This window comes from Coenobita brevimanus, chromosome 64 (assembly GCF_032717465.1).
Source record: "Coenobita brevimanus isolate Jiangsu-jjx chromosome 64, ASM3271746v2, whole genome shotgun sequence".
Lineage (NCBI taxonomy): Eukaryota > Metazoa > Arthropoda > Malacostraca > Decapoda > Coenobitidae > Coenobita > Coenobita brevimanus.
The window spans coordinates 32,375,494-32,398,765 of NC_137017.1; the positions used below are offsets into that span (position 1 = coordinate 32,375,494).

The 23,272-nt window shown below is 39.7% G+C and overlaps 1 protein-coding gene across 2 annotated transcripts in view; it reads left to right on the forward strand.

Annotated features, from left to right (window-relative positions):
- The window catches only part of heph (polypyrimidine tract-binding protein 1 heph), a 334,912-nt gene that overhangs the window by 24,389 nt on the left and 287,251 nt on the right, over positions 1-23,272 (forward strand). Inside the window, exons 2-3 of one of the 2 annotated variants that reach the window (XM_080276227.1) lie at positions 3,385-3,402; positions 12,942-12,966. In XM_080276227.1, coding sequence (XP_080132353.1) covers positions 3,385-3,402; positions 12,942-12,966 — 43 coding nt within the window. The remainder of the gene's footprint in view (positions 1-3,384; positions 3,403-12,941; positions 12,967-23,272) is intronic. The other variant, XM_080276228.1, reaches the window with a different exon arrangement.

Here is a 23,272-nt window from a genome sequence, read left to right on the forward strand (position 1 = left end):
TTATCTCTTTTCTGTTGCTACTTCAATGGTCACTGCTCCTCTGAACTGTCTACATGCATTCCTCCACCTCTACGCTAGCAGCAAACTCTCATCCCTTTTCTGTCCAATTTCCGTGTGTATTTCCTGCTGCCTATGATCTCCAGTCTTTAAAACGCAGTGTGTCCAGGCATCTCGAAATGATCGGATCTTGAATTTGGCGCTCTATTGTATTTTGTTTTTCTTTAGGAGGGAACTGTTATTACGGGCTCATGGCCTTTGGTTCTTTCTTCCTCACATTTAAAAAAAAAAAAAAAAAAAAAAGCACAGACTGACCAAGCACATACCTAACCTTGTTGTTTCATGTGCAGGTGTAATAATTGGACAAGCCTTGCCTGATGTACAGTAATATCTAAAACATTTCTTGGCTTATATGAAATCCTAAGTTATGTATTGTGGGTAGCCAGGTTATGTGATTTTCCTTGCAAATTTTGATTACAGTTGATACTATAGAAACAGTGAAAAGGATGTCTAGCCGTTACTGCTCCTCACCCAGCCCTAGGGTGAGGAAGGAGATCTGGATGATGATGATGGTAAAAAGGATTGAAAGCTGAATGGGACAGTAACAGTTTAGTGCATGTTATGTTAATGTCTCTCTGGCTGCATTGTAGAGTTGGAGGATAGGCTTGTGATGAAATTGTGTCAGCATTGAATAAGAAGGGGCTGTGGTGGGTTGGAATAAATCTGGGTTTTGGTAGTGAACATTTAATCTGGTTCTAGCACTGCATTCCAGTTGTCTCCTTCTAGTAGGGAAATTCTGGAAGAGCTGGTATTGGTAGTGTGGTCTCTTAGGCTGAGTTGGACAGAATTTGGTCATATTCCACTTCCTGAATGGGGAGAGGGGTGCAGATTATTCGGCATCATTATCAAGACCTCCCTTCCCACCATAGGGTAAGATGAGGTAGGCTCCAGAGTCAAAGAACCTGATGAAATTGAACACTAACCAAAATTTGCCCACACATTCATTCAGGTCCCAGAATCCTGGCTCTGCCAGAGAGAGAGAGAGCGCATAGCTGACCATCCTGTACATGAAAATAATGACTTTCAGGAAGTTGATCCAGCAGGCTTATGCCATCAGGTTTCATTCTGGTTATCCAGTCTGGTCAGGTTGCACCTCAAGGTTGGAGTATGACACTAGGCATGTGGATGGTGAAATGATCCTTGATTTTGTTCAGTGTTAAGATAACTGTAGGCAAGACAGTTTGTATGAAAGAGCAGGCAGATTCATATTTCATATATGAGAAGTGTAGTACAGTAGGCAAGTGAAACATGGTGGTAGTTGTTATGGATCCTGGCTTATCAGAACGTAAACTTTGGAGAGCAGGCTGATGTTGCCTTTTACCTGCAGTCTGCTGTCCCCTTTTGGGGGGATAAGGAGAGATTTGAGGGACATTTGTACAACCTTATAGTGGTGAAGCTGCCTAGTCATATGTGTCACTACCTGAAGTGTTCTCTTCAGCACCAAAACATAACAATAAGGGGGGAATGTTTACATAGTTTTGAGAAATGGTGAGATGTATGTGGAATGACCACATTGTGGGGACAAAAGAGGTTGTGCAAAGAGAATGAGGACATATGCCATTAGGGTTCCAGGGGACCTTAGGTGTGCAAAAAAACACAGATTTTCAACGTTTCTTGTATTCGAATTCGGTTAAGATTGATGGGGAATGTAAATGATGTATGCGTTCCAAAATTTTTTGGTCATTGTCGTGTAATTTAGGCGCTACTGATATCTAAAGTTAAGGTGTGATGGGACAAAGCTGTAAAAACAAAATATCATTGGAAACTGATTTTAGGGTTGTAAGATAAAGAGGGTTTTGTATAATAAGGTAAATTAGATGTTTCCATTTGACTAAAAAATGAACATTTGATCACTGATTTTGCCAGAACAAAGTGCAGAAAATATGATTTATGGCTTCCGTGAAGTAAGTAGCAGTCGAGCACTGGGCATTTTGGAATGTAATCAGCAGTTCTTGGGTTAAGAGCATTCTTGAAGTTATGTGACTGCAATTTGAAGTGGTTTAAACATGTGGAGAGATTGTATTAAAGTAAACCGAAAAAGTGCCACATGGACCTACCAGTAATTGTGTGGAAGGGAAAGAAAGGTAAAAGTAATAGTGGGGATAGATGCCATGAGATTCTTTGCTGCAGCGCTTATCTCCGTAACTAGTCCTTGGAGCCTGTGGCGTTTTTTTTCACCCAGTATCCTGGAAACAAGACCATTGCATCATCTAGATTACCACTGTTACTTTCCCATAGGCACTTATTTTACTTAACCAGCCTGTAAAGGGAGGATGGTCATCAATGGTGCCACTACCCATACCAGGATTTAAACCCTGGCACTATCTGGCTGGTAGCTTTGCAGTCAATGATGTTGACCACTCAGCCACTGTAGCTGAAGGGAGGGAGAGACTGGGTATAAGTGAAGGAAATTGTGGAATTGAGTTTATTGAGGGGATCTTAGGGTTGGGGGATTACTAGAGTTCTGGGATCATGAAGGGGATCCATCAGATGAACAAAGCTGTTCCATGCAAGTATAGACTTCGTTATTTTGTGGTTCTATACATATATGAGTCTGTTAAAAGTTGCTGTTAAGGAGTACAGTAAGTATAGTTGGTATGTGTGGAAATTATTATAATTTAGTAGAAAAGTTCATGATGTCGGTTCGTTTGGGTAAGTACAACAATTGACAGTGTTGTATGGTAGTGGTAGTTACACTTGGATCTCTGCTTGTGGGAGATAACTAGTTCAGACTCATATTAACATGATCAACCATACTATGCCTGTGTTGCTTGTGCAAATAACATTTTTTCTGTATAGTTTCATGTGTTCCAATCAGGTAGAGTGAGGTACTGGTTCTGCTGCATTGTCCTGTATATTACTTATAATTCTGTGTTAAATAAATGTGTTTGTGCGCTTAGTATATGTTCTTGTGCATTATTTTTATATAACTTTCAAGAAATGCAAGAGTTCTTTGATCAGATACCACTTGAATTTTTCCCATAATTTATTAAGTGGTTAAAAGTATTTCTAGGGGACAGTAGTACAGTACACCAGTAGAGATCCATCACAGTATTGAGAAATATTGTACTGTAGTAGTTTGGTGATAGTTTGTATTTGGAGTTATTCAGTATGCATGGGAATGTAGACACTTTTAAGTAATACTTTGAGTAATATGATCAAACTTTTATTTGTGAGTTCCTGTAATGTAGACATAGGTTGTGGTGCAAATTGAGTAATGCATGACCATATTGCACAGTATATGTTCAGTGCTGAGTTGCAGCAATCTGCAAAGTACTGTTTTGTGAAGTTGTTATTCTTATCTAACTAGTGATTCTCTCTTTTCAGTGATAACGGCGACGTTGGGTATGTATTCTAAATAACATGGACGATAACCTGGTGTGGCAAGCAAAATGGACTTTAAGTGCTTTGAGTCAGTTTGGAGTTACTTGCAGTTCTGTTTGTCAGTTGCATGAATTTTTATACCATAATCATCACCTACTACCCACTAAGAAGCTGTTATAGTATACTGTATAAGTTTAGTAGAATAATGTATATGATTAATCAAGCTATACAGTATTTTACTGGTATTTTGAGCTTCCTTGAAATCCAGCATTGCAGTGCTATTTGAAGTTTTAGGGAAGTATTTCATAGTTTGAGTGCATGGTGAAGGGTATCCAGTGTACTGCACAAGTCATGCACTCTCAACATTTGCTGTTGATGTGTAGTTGTGGAGAGAAATTGATCTGCAATATAGAATCGGGATTCATCAGCATCCAGTATGCAATGCTGAAATCTTATGAATTGTTTGGGCATACCAGTAACTGCAAAGCTAATGACAGCACTGCTCAGTATTGACTATGCATTTGTAGAGCATGGAGTTGATTCTTTCTGTTATACTTTTTTTTTTTTTTCTGCCACTGTCCGTTATTCAGGGAACAGTGGTTACAAAGTTGTACGTGTGTACAGGGAGAATAATGTATGTGTGCAGAGTTGAATTTGAGTTCTCTAAGCATGAGATTTTTTCTTACACTGAAATATATATATATATATATATATATATATATTTGTATCTCTCTCTCTCTCTCTCTCTGTATATATATATATATATATATATGAAACCTGGCTTAATAGGTTTACCCAGAAGTATGCTTTTTTTTTTTTTTTTTTTTTTTTTTTTTTTAAATGGGAAAAGCAAAAATTGATTATTCAGTTGGGAATTATTACAGGCTGGTATAGTATATATGTTTTCAGTGCAGAATTAGTCATACCTCATTTTTTGAGGTTTTGACCTATCCAATTTTGGTTATTTGTAGATGAGTAAGGCATCACAAAATAGTGCTATGGTGTATTTGGAGATGATTAAACAAATTTTTATGTTAAATCATCTCGTAAGTACAAATATTCAATCATCATATACATACAGTGTTGCCCCATGAGGAGCATTGGAGCCCGGGGCTAGGCAAGTTGGTCCAGACATTTAAGGTGAGAGTGACCAGCCTCACTCATCCCTGAGTGGCATTGTGTGAGCAGTAAACCCCAACCATCCCTTGGATATTAACCTGCACTGGCGCAGTCCGACTGGAGTGCTTTAATTACCCACTAATCCACCAGGTGCCTTAGATTGGTTTTATGGCTACCATCTTAAACAGATTCTAGTATCTGGTGATGTTTTGGTAAATTACATGATCTTTATGCTCTTACTTAAATAAGTTACAGCCATCGAGTACCTATTTAGATTGGTTTAATTTTTGCAGATTTCTAACGTTTGTGGATGTATCTGTTCCCAAACACCCATGAAAAATGAGAGATGACTGTAGTACTCAATACTTTCCCATTCTGTGGAGGCCAAATGGCATTGAAATGTTTTTGCATGTCTATAATTGTCTTGCTGCATATCGGTAAAAAATATTGACCAAAAATCTTGCCTGCCAGCTGTGAAAATTTGTGATGATACACGGCTCAAGCCACTTGCCATCTATGATGTGAAGCCCCCCCATCCCCCCCACCACCTCCACCACCACCAGGAACAGGAAAGTGTTGATAGTTGTTACATACTGTATACTGTATCAGTATACAGTGGGTCCCTGGGTTACATGATTGTGTTAACCAAGGGATTAATTGTGTTATGAAAACTTGTGTCCTTGGCCTTGACACCCATATTGCTGATGTGAACATTATACCCTGAGCCTGACCTCCACTTGCCCCCTAAAACCCTTGTGTGGCCAGATTTGCTTCCTGGTATGCTTTCTAAAGACGTACCAAACTTACTAGAGGTAAAACAAACATAAAGGAGTGATGTTGGATAGGCATAAAGCAACAAATTGTGGCGCAAATCTTGACAACATTGACGGGCTTGGTGTCGAGGGGAGGGGGATCTGAGAATGTGGAGTCGAGGCGGGGGATTGTCTCCAACTCCATTGCACCTCTGCAGAGTGGTGGAGTTGGCAGGAAAATCTTCAAAAGTCATTGCTGTTGCTTTATACCCCTGTAATGCCACTTAAAAAAAAAATCTTTTTGGATTAAGGTAATGATGTCACTGTGCATAAAATTTGAAGTACAGTACTGTATTTTGGGGTATTTTCTACCTGGCTGAGCCCATATAACTCAAATTTCAAACAGCATAACTGGGAATCCTGTTGTGGAACCATGTATATTAGGGTAATGTGTGTAATATGTTTAATACACATGGTTTGTGGTATGATAAGTATGTTTGGAAAAGCTAGGAAATAAGGTATACTGTATTATAGTTGGCTTCGAATAAAGCTGTTTCATCTTGTTTAACACTGGAATGATGTTGAGTATAAGTGTTTCATATTGTAACAGCCATCCATTCAAGTTCATCTGATGTTGATAATTGCCTGTATGCTACAGTAAATAAACATTTCTTGGTTATGATTAAAAGTTTGCATTAATGATGATGTTACAATATGGAACATGTCTTGTAAGGAAGAACACAATGCTTGACTGCTTGTCTTAGGCATTGCCTCATTGTGTTTGCTGTGAAGCCAAGCGTATGGCCACGAAAAGAGCTTGCAGAGCAAAACTTGTATTCACATATTTGGATATTGAGGATTAGCAGACTTTAAAAAAAAGTTGCATTATGCCAATCAGGGTTGTTTTCATAATTGAAAGGTACACTAGTACATTAGTAGTTTGTCTTCACTCAGGTGGATGTCTTATGAGAAGATTTGGTAATGGCTTGGTGTGCTAGATACCACTAACAAAGCATGCTCTTTTAATCATAAAGCTGCCGTATTAGTTTAACCATAATATGATTTTTATCAGATTTTTAACCTTGGCCATTCAAAGTCTGCTAATTCAATCAGTTAATTGTAATTTATCAGTCAAAATGTACATTATTAAAGAACATGAAGGGGTTAATTGAGATTGTTTCTAAACCCCAGAGTTTCACATAGGATAAATGATTATTTATTGTTAACCAGAATGAATTATGATTGGGGTCCATGAGCTGAAGGAATTGAAACCAATGAGGCATTGAATAGCGGACATGCAGGTAGTAAAGGCAGGCAAGTTTTGATACTCTGGTGTATTAAATATAGATTGATAGATATAGATATACTGTATAGATATACATACAATACCAGCACCCATATTCCCATCTTCTTGTCATGGTAATATAATAGGTGCTAATGAATAACAGGAAAAGCAATATGTAGGTCACCAGCCATAATGTGCTACAAAATTACCATGTCTTCAACAGTACAACAGTGCTTTTTTAAACTGCCCCCCACCCCCCACCCCATTTTTGCTTATGGGTGCCTCAAATTAGATGGGTGGAAGTTTGAACATTATTCTAATCCTGTTAATGCTGGATGATTATATTTGGTTGGGAGTATAGGAGCTTGAAAGTGTTAATATTGTTATCAGTAATTCTTTTTGTTGGATAGCTTTTGTATTTGTATAACCCAAAGCTGAGGTCATCAGTTTTATAGTTGGACATCAGTAATTCTTATTTTTGGACAGCTTTTGCATTTGTATCACCCTAAGCTGAGAAATTTGAAGGATCTAGAGAGTGTTCCCATTGAATTCCTGCTTAGCACATTTGTGCTTGTCTGTCTTCAGTAGCCAAGAAGTGAGTTCCATTATGATACTGAGTAGTGGTCAGCAGTTATGTTCCTTGTTCATGGACACAGTTGAAAAATATGCATAGGATAGTTGAGTGTGAATAATGTTCCCATTGTGCTATTACTGCTATACTGAGCCAGTAATGCTCAGTTCATAGTTATGGTATGTGAATTATTGCATAGTAATACCATATGGTCTATACAGTAGATGCTCATTTTAGCGGAAGCCTGAGATAACAATCTTTTTTCTCCCGGTATTTTTTGCACCATTAAAGAGAAAATTTCTGTTAAAGCGAATATAATTCCTTTAAGGAATTTCCGTATATAATATTGCAGTTCTGGGGGTATTAATTATGGATTCAGACTGCTGTGTGTAGCATTGAGAGTTAGCAAAGTTTGCTAGGTTTGGGTTGCCTTCAAGGATTTAGTGGGAAGTACTGTACCTCGAAATGTCAGAAAATTTTCCCTTATACAGTACAGTAATCCCTCCAATATCTGATGTAATAAAGCCAAAGGCATGTACGGGAAGTGGGTTTGTCTGGATACTGGGAAAACGCCTCCTGGACAGGTACTTATGGACCCTAACCCAGTCTAACTCAGAAAACCACCTACATAAGTCCTTACCGGACACGCACAGCACCAATTTAAAACCCTGTTCACACAAATAAGGGACAGAAGGCATGAAATAAATGAAAAGGAATGAGAATGAGGAATTAGAAGTGAATATGGAATATATTTAACAGTGCATAGGGTACTTACAACACGTCTGTGGCCGTTATGAAGATTAACCCGCCTCCTCTAAGGCTCTGGCAGTGGTGAAAATGCTCTTGAAGCATTTACAGTAATTCAGTGTTGTGCTGCACTTAATCCTTTGCATTGTAAATTATAATTGTTTAACACTGCATATTCTGTTCTTCCACCAAGCCAGTTGCAACCGCCAGTTTGCACTCTGCACTTAGTCCTTTGCACTCTGAATTCTAATTTCTTAACAGTGCACAACACTAAATTCCCATGTGGTCTGGTGGTGAGGTATTGCATTGTATTCACTGTTTATTCACAAAAACGAGCACATGCAGCATCCATTGCGATGAGCATCAAGTCAGGATGGGGGAGGCAGTGGCTCGATCTGTAGAGAGGTAGCCTGGAGTCCTACCGGACCCAGGTTCAAATCCCCACTGGGGCAGGGAACAGTTTATGGATTTGAATTTCATAAAAGCAGACTTCACCGGTCTATCAGAAGACTTGCCAACATGTCGTAAAAATACCCCCACTAATACCAATACAGCAGGCCTGTATGAGACAGCCCTAGCATATATTCAATATGGACGGTGGGTGTTAGCGCTGAAGGGGTGACATGTGGAGGTGTATAGTATGTAGGAGGACTACTGGGCCTTGGGAACAGGCTGTGAAGCCTATGCCCAGAGTTGGCCACATAAGAAAAAAAAGGGGGGGGGGGAGCAAGGGGCCACGCGTCAACACAGCTGTTTGGCACTGCGTGCCAAGTTCAAATTACGGGTCATTTTTGGGTTCCGAAGGCCCAGGCCCAAAGTATCTGGACACTGGGGAGTCTGGTTATTAGGCATCTGGATATTAAAGGGATTACTGTATTTAGCTTTGGTTACGGAACTTGTTTTAGTGGAAAATTCGAGATAATGGAATGGGGATTGGCTGAATTAGTTCCTTAAATCAAGCATCTACTGTATAATAACCATTGTGTGACCAGCACCATACATGACGGTGTTCAATCCTGGAACTACTACTGGTACTTATTATAGTATATATGTTGGTCATTTACCTTTACCATGTAAATTCATGTGCTCTCAGTACAATTTAGATGTAGAATGATGTTTATGCTGTTTATATTTTTCTGTACCAGATAAATTATGGGAATAAATTTGAGAATGGATGAACTGAGTTGCAGTGGTAACAGTTTTGCCTGCAACGTGAATTAGGTGTGTTGAGAAGTTTTCTGAACAGCTGAGAAAGTCATTTTACTCTTATTTTTAGTTTGTTTTAATTCATTAATTGAAACTTACAAATAGGTTTCACATATTTTTCTTTAAGTACTGGTATACAGTTTTGTAATTTACCAGTACCTAAGAGGAAATGTTAGCACTTTCAGGGTACATTTTGTATATATATCTCCTTGCATAGATGAAGAAATTAGCAGTCAGAAAATTCAAAATTATAGTAAAACCTCTACAATTCGTCATCCTTCAAGTCGGAAACCTCTACATCTCGGGAAGGCTCCAAAATATTCATTTATAAAATCAAAATTGAAAAATTCCCAAAAATGCCCATGTGAGAGGAAGAGTCGGCAAAAATCCCCCCCAACTTGGTAAGATGCTGAGTTGTACAGTAATGTTTAAGTGTTTAGTTCCCCAATATAGTACAAGTGATAAATGCATTACAGTAATGGCCTTTATGCCATTAATTGTGCTTTACATAGTGTACAGTGTCAAGCACGGTACAGTAAAGGTGTGCCCAAAAGTGATCTTGAGCCCCCCTAACACCTCCAAAAAATACCAAAAGTCCTCCTCCATGCCTGGAATATACCCTACAACTGCATGGAATCATGGTAAGGCAGCTTTTACTGTTTATTTCAGAAACTTTTAATTTTTTACCATTTATTTCCTTTTTTGTGTGTGTGTGCTGGGGGGGAACTTAAAGTTCATCCCTACAACTCGGCAAATAGACTAACTCGGCAAGGCTTGCACGTGTATTATGCCGAGTTGTAGAGGTTTTACTGTATTTTTACAATCAAAACTGCAAATTATTGTATTATTATTGATTTTTGTGTACAATGTTTGTACAAGTGAGGGAGGGCAGCCAAATAGCATAGGACTGGGTGGCATGGAGGAGATTTGTTTTGGCTGCCCCTTATGGGGTTGACGTGTCTGTTCATAGATAGAGCTGTTTATCCATTTATTGGTCACCGGAGCAAGCAGAGGTGGCCACATAGTTTTTTGGTCAGTTTTGTACTTTACTTAAAAAAATACTGTATCCTATATTGGCTCATTTGCTCATTCATATCTAATACTGTATGATTAAGTAAAATTTACATCTTGCTATATGAGCGTGTTAAAATTTAATACAGGAGGTATAAATTTTATAAAAATTGCCAACAAAAGTGGGACAAAATCCTTATTTATGGACCAATTTTGCTCAGATTTTATATGGAGATTCTTCTGCGATTGGCACTTAAGGGGAAATGTCGTAAGTAAAAAATTAAGGCCACCAGGTGGAGCCCTAAGCTTTGATATTTTTAAAGTTTGCCAAAAAAAATTAATTTGTAAAGTGGGAAATGTTCCTTATTTATGGATGATTATTTTGCTCAGATTTTAACTGGAGATTCCTCTGAGCTTGGCACATATGGGAAAAAATCAAAAGTAAAAAAATTCAGGCCACTGGGTGAAAGTTTGTAAAAAAAAAAAAAAAAAAATTGCTGGTAATAGTGGAATAAAATTCTTATTAGTGGACCAGTTTTCCTCAGATTGTAATAGGGGATTCCTCTGAGCTTGGCACTTGTGGAAAAATGTTAAAAATAAAAAATCAAGGCCACCAGGTGTCACACTCTGAATGCATCCGTGAATGGAACGCTGGTCACCAGAGTTTGGTGGTCACCATCTCAACTTCAATACAGACATTTTTCAAGACGAGGTGGTGGTCACTTTGCTCCACTGACCAACATTCCACCCTGTGGGTGCGATCACTTGATAGAGTTATCTCTGTGCCGCATTCTCTCCCCCTTCCCTTGTTCATTCCACCTTTGACCAGGAAAAAAAGAGGCAGATGATGATGGCAAGAATATAAACAAGTTGGTGGGATTTACTTAGTCATGTTTTTGGTAATTGGTGCTTCAATTTAACACAGATTTCTGTATTATCTGTCCTAGGTGGTTGATGGCATTATGTTAAAACTGGTTATCATGGGATTTATGAAATGTTGGGTGTAGCATTGTTAGGTTCATTATACAGAAAGCTACTGAATTACTGTACCAGTACATGAATGATCATACATCATTTACTGGAACTAATGGATCAGCAAAAACTTTGAGGGTTAAAGAGTCACTTTCCTGTTATGGTGTGCCATCTGTATGGTAGCAGAATGCTAGTTGCAGTAGTGTGTGAAATTTGTTTAGATGAAGTTGACTTTATGGTCAGTCTTAAAAACCTGTCATCCTATGTGTGCATCCTCACTACTGTATTAAGGCAAAATAAATAAAAAAAATCCCATAGCTTATAAAAATGACAACAGGACTGCATAGTGGATTTTGAACTGCAGTTGTGCATTAAATACAACAAAGCTGGTCAGTGACCTATAGTGCTGGTAGTTGTTTGGTGATGTTTATGGGAAACCATGTCGCCAGATAAGGAAGTGACATGGAACCTGCTATGGTGCCCTTACTAACTGGTGGAGTGATGCAAATGCAGTGTTCGTTCTGGAACCAAGCCTCCACACGTTTCCCCATGCTTGGCTGGTGCAAGTTGTCAGCTGCAAGGGAACATGTGTTTACTGCATGGGATTGCCGTGCAGGGGCAGTTGCTTGGCTGTGGTTGATGGGTCTGCTCAGCCAGATACTGGGGTTAATCAACAACATCCTGAGTGCTTAATTCAAAAATATTTTGAATATTGTGTTATACTTTTCTTTACATAATGCAGCAGTTAAGTGACAGTTGTGTTGAGCTAGTGTGTATTATAACAAGGTTTTGGATCCATCCTTAGTAAGTTACACAACATCAGGAGTGGGTTACTTTATTTACTGTGCTGTACAGTGAAATTGTGTGTGTGTGTGTGTGTGTGTGTGTGTGTGTGTGTGTGTGTGTGTCACCAGGTATTATTTTAAAGTGAATATTTGCATGGTTTTAGAATTAGGAGATGAGTGTTCAGTAAGACAGTGTTAAGGTATTGTTTTCAGAAATAATTATTGGTTTGGAAATGAAAAAATAATTCAGTGTTTAGTAGTCTTCTGTTTAAAACAGTAGATTTGTACTAGAATGTATGTTACTTTGTGTTAGGCTAGCCAGTATCTGGTTTAGCTGACTTCACACTGCAGGTCTGTTATTGTTTTTCCACAACAGAAAATTGAATGTATTCCTTGCTTGTGTTACTGTCATTGTTGAATGGATATCTTGTGTGACTTGCGTTGCAACTGCCCTATCCTAGCATATTAGAAACAAAGCTGAGTTGTGGCTGCAGGGACATAGTTAATCATAAGTAGTACTGGCTGTACCTAATTCATGGCTTACTCAGAGGAACATTGTGTTAGTTTCGGTACTCATCATTCATCACAAATACAGTACTGTAATCACACAACTCTGAAAATATATTCTACCAGTGTCAACCACTCAGTTACTGTATATATCTCTAGTGTTTCAATGTTCTACCTTCCTTGGAGACAGTCTTAATTCTTTATTCAATATTTTTTCCACTGCTACTACAAATCCTTGTCTGATCTTCATATAAATTTCAGTATTTTAACTGAACTTTGATTACTGTATATCTTACTGATGTTTCACTTGTGTGTTTTCTCCTAATTAAACCTTTGTTTACTTGAACATAGAAACACTCAGTCTTATGTTTTAAACTACTTATTCATTTATCAGATTATCCTATTCTTGATTCTCTTGTGTATTCTCTGTGAGATGAAGCCTGATTTTTTTGTTAGGCAATTTTGATTTTAATAGTGCTTTTTTTTATTTTTATTTTTTTCAAGCATTAATTGCATTACTTAAACAGGCTGACTCTCACAGCATATTATTTATGGTCTACTGCCCATTCTGTCTCTGACTTTTCCTTTCTCTTTGTGTTTTTCAGAGGCTACCTGAACCCTGGGACAAAGGTAAACAGTCCACCACCATTTTGGCCCTCTCGCTCCCCTAGGCCACTCTTGATGCCTCCTGATCAAGCGTGTGTGACTGTCTGGACTCTCGTTATTTTCTTGCTTCCCTTCCAACCATGCTCAGTGTACTGTACAAGCAATCTACCACGTCTTACTTCTTCTCAAGACGCACAGTATCTTTCTTCCCTTACAGTACAGTTGCCATGCCACCAAACCTTACACAGCTCATATCAGTCTGCATCATACGTTAGTTTCATTGGTAGTTTGCTCTGCTTTTTTATCATCTAGGTACAGGTATTAGATTTTCTCCAGTCTGAAGGATAAGGATAAAATAGTGTGGTTATTTGGGGTCCAGATTTTCAATGCAGCAGTGTGTAAATTTACCTGTGTAATATGCTATGAATGGTCATTAGAGTAGATACTTCAAGCATGTTTAAATTCAGTTTTATTAATTGTGTACCATTTGCACAGTATATTGGTATGCAGTGATAATATCTGCATTTCGGGTGACCTGTGACCTGAATCCCTCTATATGTTATGCATGCTTTGATTGACAGTTTAATCATTACTTGTATCTACTTAGAATGGAATGGTATATCATTCTGTCGTACTAATGTCCTTCATGTTTGGCTGGAAAGTACTATCAATAGCCTAAAATTTAAAACAATTTTCCTCCACTGATGCCTTTACAAGCTTTATGAAGGGAATTTTTTTGTTGAAGTTTTTATTGGACTGTTGAAGAATGCCATAATTACCAAAGTGGCTGATACATGAGAAACATTTTTGTCACTTAGTGAAGGCTGAGGTGAGCTGTATGTGTGTTATGTTGGAAGGATGTGTTTTAATTGTTGACAGAGCACCATACTGTATTGGTTGTATGCCAAATTGGAAGTTTAGCTTGGTCAGCTGATTTTGCTAGCCTAAAAATTGTTTAAAAAGGAGGTGGGTCAGGGGTGGGGGCACTTGAACTGATAATATAATATCACCATTGGGGTGTATGGAACTAGAATTTTAGACCATATTCAAAGTATTTTTGATAATTATGTCTGGTTCATCTGAATTCTATAAGTTAATCCTAGAGCTTAATCAGATTGTACAGTACTGTGCTATATGTCAACTATCCTTTCAGTTTCAGTAGGTTAAAGCATCCAATCATTTGCATGCCATGCTTTCTCACCCATGGGATGTAAGTCTGTCTAAGGTACACATTTTGATGGATGTGGTTATTGGGGAATTTATTATATTTATGCATTTTGTTAACTTTTCTTCAACAGCTAAGTTGGTTCTCATGCACAGGATGTGGATTCTGCATTATATCTCTGCAAGTCTGAAGGGACTAGCAGCTGTGGCAGCAGCACAAACAGCCACTCAGGAGCTATTTACGCAGTTGCCTTGTTTCACCTTGTTTAAAAGATACCATCAATCAGAAATAGTGTTATATGAACTGTATTTGCAGTTTGTTGTAGCTGTGTGCAGTGTTACCATGTCTTAATTTAGTTAAGTCAGTCAAGAAGACAACTCGTGTCTTGGGGCTTGGCACCAGCAGGAATTTAATCAGGATGGAAAATCATTACTTAAAAATGTGTGTTTGTACATAAAATACATATTAACGCAGCTGCTGGTGTCAACTAGTGTATTGCAGAAGTTATTGAATGATTACAAGCAAGATGGAAAACCACCACTTAAAAATGTGTGTATACATAAAATGCATAGTTATGGAACTGTTGGTGTCAACTAGTGTATTGCAGAAGTTACTGAATGCTTATTTAACATCATACAGAGGTTTGTTGTATGATTTTAAGGGGTGGGACAGGAATGGAACTTTCTTTAGTATGGTAAGGCACATCTATCATGTTGCAAAATCTGTTGTTGAAACCTCAGTGGTCTCATGCTTATTTATTTATTTATTTATTTATTTATTTTTTGCAGTACAGTATAGAATCACTGTTTTCACTGATGTAATCTACTTGGAAAAAATCCAGTACACTACATTGCATATTTGTGATTTCTTTCTACACAGATGTGAGGTAGGTTACAAAAACAAAAAAACATCACAAGGAGAACTATTAAAAAGCTTTCAGAGTGAAATGGGCAATACAGTAATTCAAACCTTCATAATTCAGTCACCATTGCACAAGGAAAATCATCCTTTTTTTTTTTTTTTTTTCCTGAATTGATGTTACATTTAAATGTTGGATAATCATAACACCAACAGCCAAGATATAAAAAGATAGCAAAACCTGCCGCGTACTTTCTTGTGTGTACATCATTCATCCATATAACTAGATTCCTTGATAATTCTTAGCCCCCTCGACTCCCTCATCGCTTTTCACTTATTTACCACGTCCGTCCGTCTTTGCTTGCCAGTCATTTACTGCGTCCATCCATCTTGGCCTGGCCCAAACATGTCCAGTACTCTTTTCACCATGTTTCATATTAACCTTACACTTTTAATGAATCATACTCCACATATTTCAGAAATCAAGGTCTTATCCTGTCAACTCTTTGTTAAATGCTCACACCTTCCACAAACCCTATTACCACTGCTCATGGAGCTGTCATAATTTTCGTTGCTTTTGTTTCCTAGGTCTGTATAGTAACATTGGTGTGGTTCTTCAGAATTTTCTTTCCCTCCAAACCTTTCATGTCCATGTTGGAGCCCACCATTCTCGTGCCTTTCCCCCAACATGATGTCCCCCAGGGCTGTGTCCTTAGTACCATTCAGTTTATCATCATCATCATCATCATCTGGACCTCCTTCCCCACCCTAGGGCAGGGTGAGGAGTAGCACGTCCAGACAGCCTAAGTTTGCCCAATCCAATGGGCCACGCTTCCATTCACTCATCATTCAAGCCCCCGGAATCCTGATACGCCAAAAACATTCACCACATTCTGCAGCTTCACATAAACGTATCCAATGGAGTCAATCCGGATGGTGTCATGTTAAAAAGGGGTGCCAAATCCCTGTCATGCACTTCTTACAACATTCATCCAGTCCCCTAGCCTCACTGACTTCCATACCTCTCTTCCTCACACACTCATGCGCCATATCTTTCCACCTTCTCCCTGGTCTACCTCGCCTCCTTGCTGCTTCAAATTCGCTCAGATATACCTCTTTCACCACTCTGTTATCCGTTCTTTCCACGTGACCATACCATCTCAGCACACACTCTTCAATTCTGGTGTTCACAGACTTCCACACTGCACGTCAGTCATGGGTATTTTTCAGCAGTCCCATCTCCACTGCTTTTATTCTTGATTTTAATTTTCATGCCACACCATAATCTCACAACCCTATTTTAAAGCTGTCACTAACACTCTATGTTAGCCTCATGCGGCTGCAACACTCAAGCCTATGTTTCTTATCAAGGCCGTCATAGCAGCAACTACTTTCCTTCCTTGTGTCACTACCACTCTTCTTTGCTATCCCTATTTCATTCTAGTAGTTCAGTTACTCTTCTAGCAGCTGCCTAGCATTGGCCAACCGGCCTACTGGAGTTATCCTCTCCTTATGTTCTTACGTTATAGCTATAAATGGCGTTGCCTCTTTTCAACCCCCTTCTGTTTCAGCCTCTCAGTATGTTGATTTTGCTATAATTGCCATTGACATTTTACCCCTTCCTGCTTCGGCCTCTCAGTATGATGATGATTTTGCCATAATTTTACTGCAGGTTCAGACCTACTTTGTCTTCAGTCCCTTCTCCAGTCTGTCATTGATGGTGCCTCATTGTGGGCCACTAAAGTTTTTCGTTATTCAATTTCCAAGCCGTTTGCAGTAACGTTTCCTCATTCACGAAGCATTCCGCAGCCTCTTCCCTACAGCTCCTCTGCCACTTTTCTTGGCCTAACCTTTGACCCGATTAAATTGGAATGTTCATTTTTCATTCCATAGATCTTCTACTCTTCGTCGTCTTTGCTTGCTGCAACACTGTCTCATCTTCCATGAGGTGCGGATTGCATCACTCTTCTTTGTCTTCACCCTGTCCTCATTCTTTTAAAACCAGTTATGGTTGCCAAGTCTCTTCTGCCTCAGCTTGCACTTTCAGAAGTAGATTCCGTTCGTCATACTGGTCTTCGTTTAGCTGTTGGTGCTTTTTGGTCTGCTTCCACGGCAAGTCTGCATTGAATCAGGCATTCCCCCTCTCATGTCATTCTCTTCCCAATATTAGGTCCTATGTGTGTCTCCTTTGATTTCCTACTACTGTAATATGTTACTCCTCCCTGTCTGCCTTTTCCAACTTTTTTCACTCAATCTCCTATCTTCTGTTGCTTCCTCCAGGTTCACACTCCTCTTTGGTCTGTTTGATCAACTTTCCTCCTACTCTACCACTGTCCAGTGTTCTTCCCACCATGACTTCTACCTCCTGGTAAGGTCTGCCCATTTTCCCCTCGTTCTATGTCTCCTTCCTCCAGTTGCCTTGTGTATGTGTGTGTTCCGTCGCTTCTGCCACGCATATCTTTACTGACATCTCCAAATTTTGCCATGGTGTCAGGCTTGCTGTTGTGTTCCCTAACTCTCCTTCCACAGTACTCGTCCCTCTATTGCAAGTCTTACTGCAGGACTGTATGGTGTTGTAAGTCTCTTTGTAGATTCTCTTCCTCCACATTTTTTATCGTCTCTGATTCTTTTAGTGCGCTCAGTTCCTGACACACCACATCTTCTGGTCACCCAAATTCAGGAGTGACAGTTTTTTCTTTCTGTGTAGAAAAAGTTCGCAGCTGCAGGGTCCATGGCCATACTGTATTGGAATTGCTGGTAATCGGCTAGCTAGTTTGCTGGCATGTCTTGCTGCTGTCTCCTCCAGGTCGTCTGTGCCCCATTCCTGCTCTTGATTATTTTCCACTTCTAACCAGTTTTCCTTGAACATTGTCAGTCCTCATGGGAGCAGGTTAACAACAAACTTCCCTGGCACACATCAAACCCGCCACAGTTAAATATGATGAAAAATGATATATGAAGAATTTAGATACAGAAATTTGTAGATGGCAAAAATTGGACTATAGTACGGGTAAATTCATAGGGGCCTTGGTGAAATGTAAAGGGTGTGAGGTACCGGTATAGAATATAAGAGGTCAGTATACAGTATGATCGAGAGGAGTTTTCGGCGGTAAGGTTGGCACTGACCCAAAGGCTAAACAGCTAGTTGTTATTGCACAAAAAGTGCTTTATTTCGAGGTGTAACAACACCTCGAAAATAATACTTGTACTGTAACTATCTTACTTTATTGCGGTCATACATGGAGTATCAGGTGCAGTTTTCATTCTTTTATACGAGTGAAGCATATAAACTTCTTAGAAAATGTAGAGGTGAATTGAACTACGTGGCATATTGGAAACATTGGACGACTACTTTCTGTGGAAGTACATTTAACCGTTAGTTTATTTCCACAAGATTTTTATTTCCTCTAGTAGTAATGAACGATCTTGACTAATTTTTCGCGTCATACCTTCCTTATGGTAGTGGGGCTTGCAGGTGACGGCAGCGTCTCGACCTGGTCCTTGGTGGGTCTCTTGCTGGGGTTGCTTTGTCCTCTTTGTTCTCACTGTCATTGCCACTCCATCCCCCCACTCCCCACCTCCTTCCTTGCTCCCCCTCCTTCCTTGCTCCCCCTCCTTCCTTGCTCCCCCTCCCTCTCACCCTCCCCACGTTGCGTACCTTTCCCTTGTACCCACACGTCTGCCTCTTTTAATACCACGTCCTCTCTCTCTCTCTCTCTCTCTCTCTCTCTCTCTCTCTCTCTCTCTCTCTCTCTCTCTCTCTCTCTCTCTCTCTCTCTCTCCTCTCTCTCTCTCTCTCTCTCTCTCTCTCTCTCTCTCTCTCTCTCTCTCTCTCTCTCTCTCTCTCTCTCTCATTAACTTTCACTACTCATTATTTTTGTCCAGCCTTTCTCTGTACACTCCCTCTCTTCACCCCTGGTCATCCTTTACATCCGTTCGTAACCTCTAAAACATGATGAGATACCGCTTAGTGACCGCAGTCAGTTCCACAAATTACGTTGTATACTGTATAGTTGTTGCGTCTCGACTGTTTGTGCGTGTTGGCTGAGGCGCATTGTTTTCATGTTAATTTATTGCACTCGTTCATCACAGAAAGCAACAGTTTTTGGGTCGAGTGAGTAGCAGTTTGTGGTGTACCCCTCATCTAAGTCGCATTTGTGGGCCTGGGTAAATACAATGTTCCCCATGCATTCCGGCATTTTGTCCCTTGTTCTCTCACACCATGCTAATGTCTTCATTCTTTTCGGCCCAACTTTTCCTCCTGTTTTACCTCATCAAGTTCCCCTCGCCTAAAGTGAGCTTCCCCCTAAATGATGGGTAAAAATTTTAAGTTTGTTGCAATTATAAAGGCGGCTCTCCCCCTACAGTTACTCACGTGTATAATGAGGGCAGCGCGAGGGGTGCACCAGCAATTTAGCATGTGGAGGTTTTGCTCAGCATTATACTGAAGTCGCGTGGTTTGAACTAAATGCTCCATTAATAAAACTGGTTGAAGATGTAAACAGGCCTTTATTGTGACACATTTGTGGAAAAGCAGTAGTTATGTGACCAGCCTGCCTGCATACCACATTACTGAGTGTAGCCAGCCACTATACAAAAACATAATGTATGTTCTATCCTCTGCGGAGCATAGTCCCCCCCCCCCCCGCGCGCTTGTCCTGGCGCTTACACTTTATACGTATGTAGTCAGCATCAGTAGTCCCGTCGCATCTCATGCCTCTCTTTCCTCGAACTTGAAAGTCAGTGTGTTGGACCTGTAGCAAACGACACTTACGGCATTGATCGGAGTCCAAATAAAATCAATTGTCGGTTACAGCGAATTTACCACACTGATTTTTCACAGTCCATGGAGAGAAAAACGCGAGAGACGACTTTTGATGCTGACGGTACATACGTGTTAAATTCACACGCGTATGGTATTCATCACACTTTCCTCCCCTCATCAGGCGTATGCAAACCGACTATTTAAAGACGTTTACCAAGCAAGCCTGCCTGGATCATTAAAAGAGGCTCGTATCCCCTCCTACGCTAATGTCCTACTCTTCCTAATTCCACTCTAGTTCGTCCTTAGCGGTGTTTACCCCGATTATAAACATTATGCTTATCATGTTTCTCTTTGCTAGTTAAATATTCACAACAATCAACATTTTTCAAGTTGGAGTAATTTGCTTAAGGGAGAATATTCTTAACCTTTCCTTGTCCGAAATTAACTTTTATCAGGAGAGTTCTTTAAAATATAATTGTTGTCCAGCAAGATGATTTATTGTCATTGTATTAATGATTGCATCGAATTCCGTACACGGACGGGTTAAAATCATTAGTGGTTTCGTTATTCGTTGTCATTAGAGCTTTTGTTATAATTAGAAGCTTCACGAATTGACCCTTCAGGATTGAAGCGAGGTACCTTGAGCACTGTAGCGTAGACTAAAGTATAGGGATTAGGGGCAGCGAGGGGAAGGCTGGAGTGGAAGGAGCAGATAAGTGAGCCAGTTCAGAAAGGAATATAAGGGATTTAGTGTTAGGGAGAGCATCCTACTGAATCAGACTGTCTTATTGAGGCCATTCAGAATTACACGGTTATCAAGCATGCATTTCATTACTGGTAGACCCATGGGATCGCTGAATAGAGAAAAGCCACTTCAGTTTAGATAAATCCTGTAGAATTTTTTTTTAGATTGAATCTGTTACAAATGATTACGGGTGAGGTGTCGGAATTGTAAACAGTTTGTAAAGTTGGGCAGTGTCTATACCTTTCTGTACTTTTCGCGTTACATAAAAGAACGTTTGCCTCATCCCATCAAAGACATTAGAGAACGTTTGCCTGTTCACATAATATGACATCAGAAAACGTTTTACTCATCACATTATGAGACGTTAGATAGAGAACGTTTGCCTCATCCTGTTACAAGACCCCCCTAAATAACAAAGATCCGTGAACCAGGATTACTTGTTTTTCAGGTATCAATTTTTTCATACCATATTAAATTTTTTTCTGCATCGAAGTTGCATAAATTTTTCTGAAGAAAATATGATGAGGCTTGAATTGCCCAGAAATACATTTTTAAACTTATCATTCCTGTTTTAATTGCGTATACAACAGTTTGTAGTTGACAGTTTGTTAAAGTCTTCGTTTACGCCAGTGACAATTTATTTTTATTGAGCTTTAATTTTTACTGTTTATTTTTGTAGTATACGTGTTTTTACGTGAACGAATGGCATGCATGTGGGTGACGGTGGTGGGTGGGTAGTGTGGAGAGTGGGAGGAAATTATGTAGCTCAGGTGTTCACTCGACAACGCAGCTGTGAACGGAAGCAAACACTGGCCAGCTTGCTTAGTACATGATCTCTTTGTGTTGTATACTTTTTTTTTTTTTTTTATCTCGGAACGTACGGTAGGCCTGGTATTGCGATTGTTGGAAATTAATAAGTATAAAGAAGTCTGTTACTATATAAAGTAATGTTTAAAACCTAGCGGATCTTTGGTTCAGTATGCCTGAGCAGTGTTTTGACGTGACTGGTGTTGGGTTGCGTAAATGATGTCGTCATGGCAACCTGGCTGACTCCATCTCCCCTTCTCGTGATTGTTAACGGGCATAACTGTCCTGTCTCATTGCTGTATTTTAAATGCATGCGCCGTTATTTGGATATAGGTTTAGAATAGCTGGTGCTCATGCTAAAATGCAATTTCTTTATATTGGGCAGTGATAGCCTTTGTTATAAGTGGTATTAACTGCTGGGTACTTTATATTCGTTACTCAGTTGCTCAGCGTTGACCTTGTCGAAACTGGTGTTCGTTAGCATCAGATTGTAGTCCATCTTTAGTTGAGGTTATTTTTAGGATTATTTGAGGGGAGAATCAGGAGTAATACGTCGCTAACGAGGTGTTGGCTGTAGCACTGACAAATGGCGTGACGGGTAGTTGGGCCGGCATGTTAAGACCACCTCGTTAAGTTTCCTGGTCAATTAATCAGTTCTGGTGCACAGGAAGCCAGAGGTGAATGTGAGGGACGAGGGGCTTAGCGCTGAGAAAATTGACTTAATGGCTTGAATGCCATTGTTCGTATTTCTTTATTTCCCTTTGCTACGTACAGTCGTACTCAACTTGGGAAGGCTTTCGTGCACAATCCCTCCCGCTGGAAAAAATCATCGGTGACGAATAACATTGTTAGAAGGGAAAGTACGTCATAGGATGGAAGGGATGAATCTCTTAATCCAGTGAATTATTCAGTTTATTAACATCCTCCAGGCTAATGTTATGTTTTGTGTAGGGGAAGCTTTTGTACATCCAGGGTAAATATATTCTAAATAACTTTCGTCGCCACAAGTAAACAATCGAATGTAGTTGCTGAGTGGTAGTCAAAAATGAAAATGCGTCGTCAGAATGAAGGAATTAATGGCTTTTTAACAAAATAAATCACTTTATATCATCCTGGAGCATATCCTTAGCTTGTATGAGAAATTGTAATTCTTATTGCATGTCAGAGACAGCTTGAAAATGGTAGTGGCAGTCATGTTACTGAAAGCCGCTTCGTCCCGTGTTTTATTCCAGCTATTCGGACGATTTTATGCAGAGGAGGAAGGCAGGAGCCTAAGTGTTAATGATGATAGTATCAGTCTTTTCATAGTCGGGACAACTGTAGTATTCACTGCCAGCTAGAAGAGAGGATAACTGCAGTAGGCCGGTTGGCCCATACTTGACAGCTCCTAGAAGGGTAACAGAACTATTAGAATGAGATAAGGATAGCAAAGATGAAGGCTCTCCCCCATCCTCCAAACTCTAAGAACGCCAGACGATTTTTATTAAGCCGTCAGTGAGTCAGTAACCGGATTGTTGAGATGGCAGGAGTTGGTCTTTGACTCCAAGGTTTAGCTTAAACCAGTTTTGGTGGCTTCAAATATTGTATGGTAACATTCCTTTCGTACTGGACGTTTTCTTGTGGAGTTAATGTCATTAGTAAAGTATAAGCCATGTATATAACCAAGATGAATATTGTGGCTCGTATATTATACGGACACGGTTGCGAGAATAGTGCCATTAGGAATAACTTTTCCTTTATTCTTGCAGACCCCCATGATGCACATTTAATAAGGCTTCACAATAATACCATAGTTCCGTCCGTGAGAGAACAGGTGACTTAAGTATGAGGTTCCTATGACGCAGTTTTGGCCAAATGAAATCGTCAGGCAGTAGTTGACCGAAATACTAGAATTGTTCCGAACATGAAAGGGTTAAAGAAGCTGGTGTGATAGTCTAGCTGCTTAGCATCTTGTATCATATGAAGAGGCAGAGTGGAGCCAGCTGCTGAG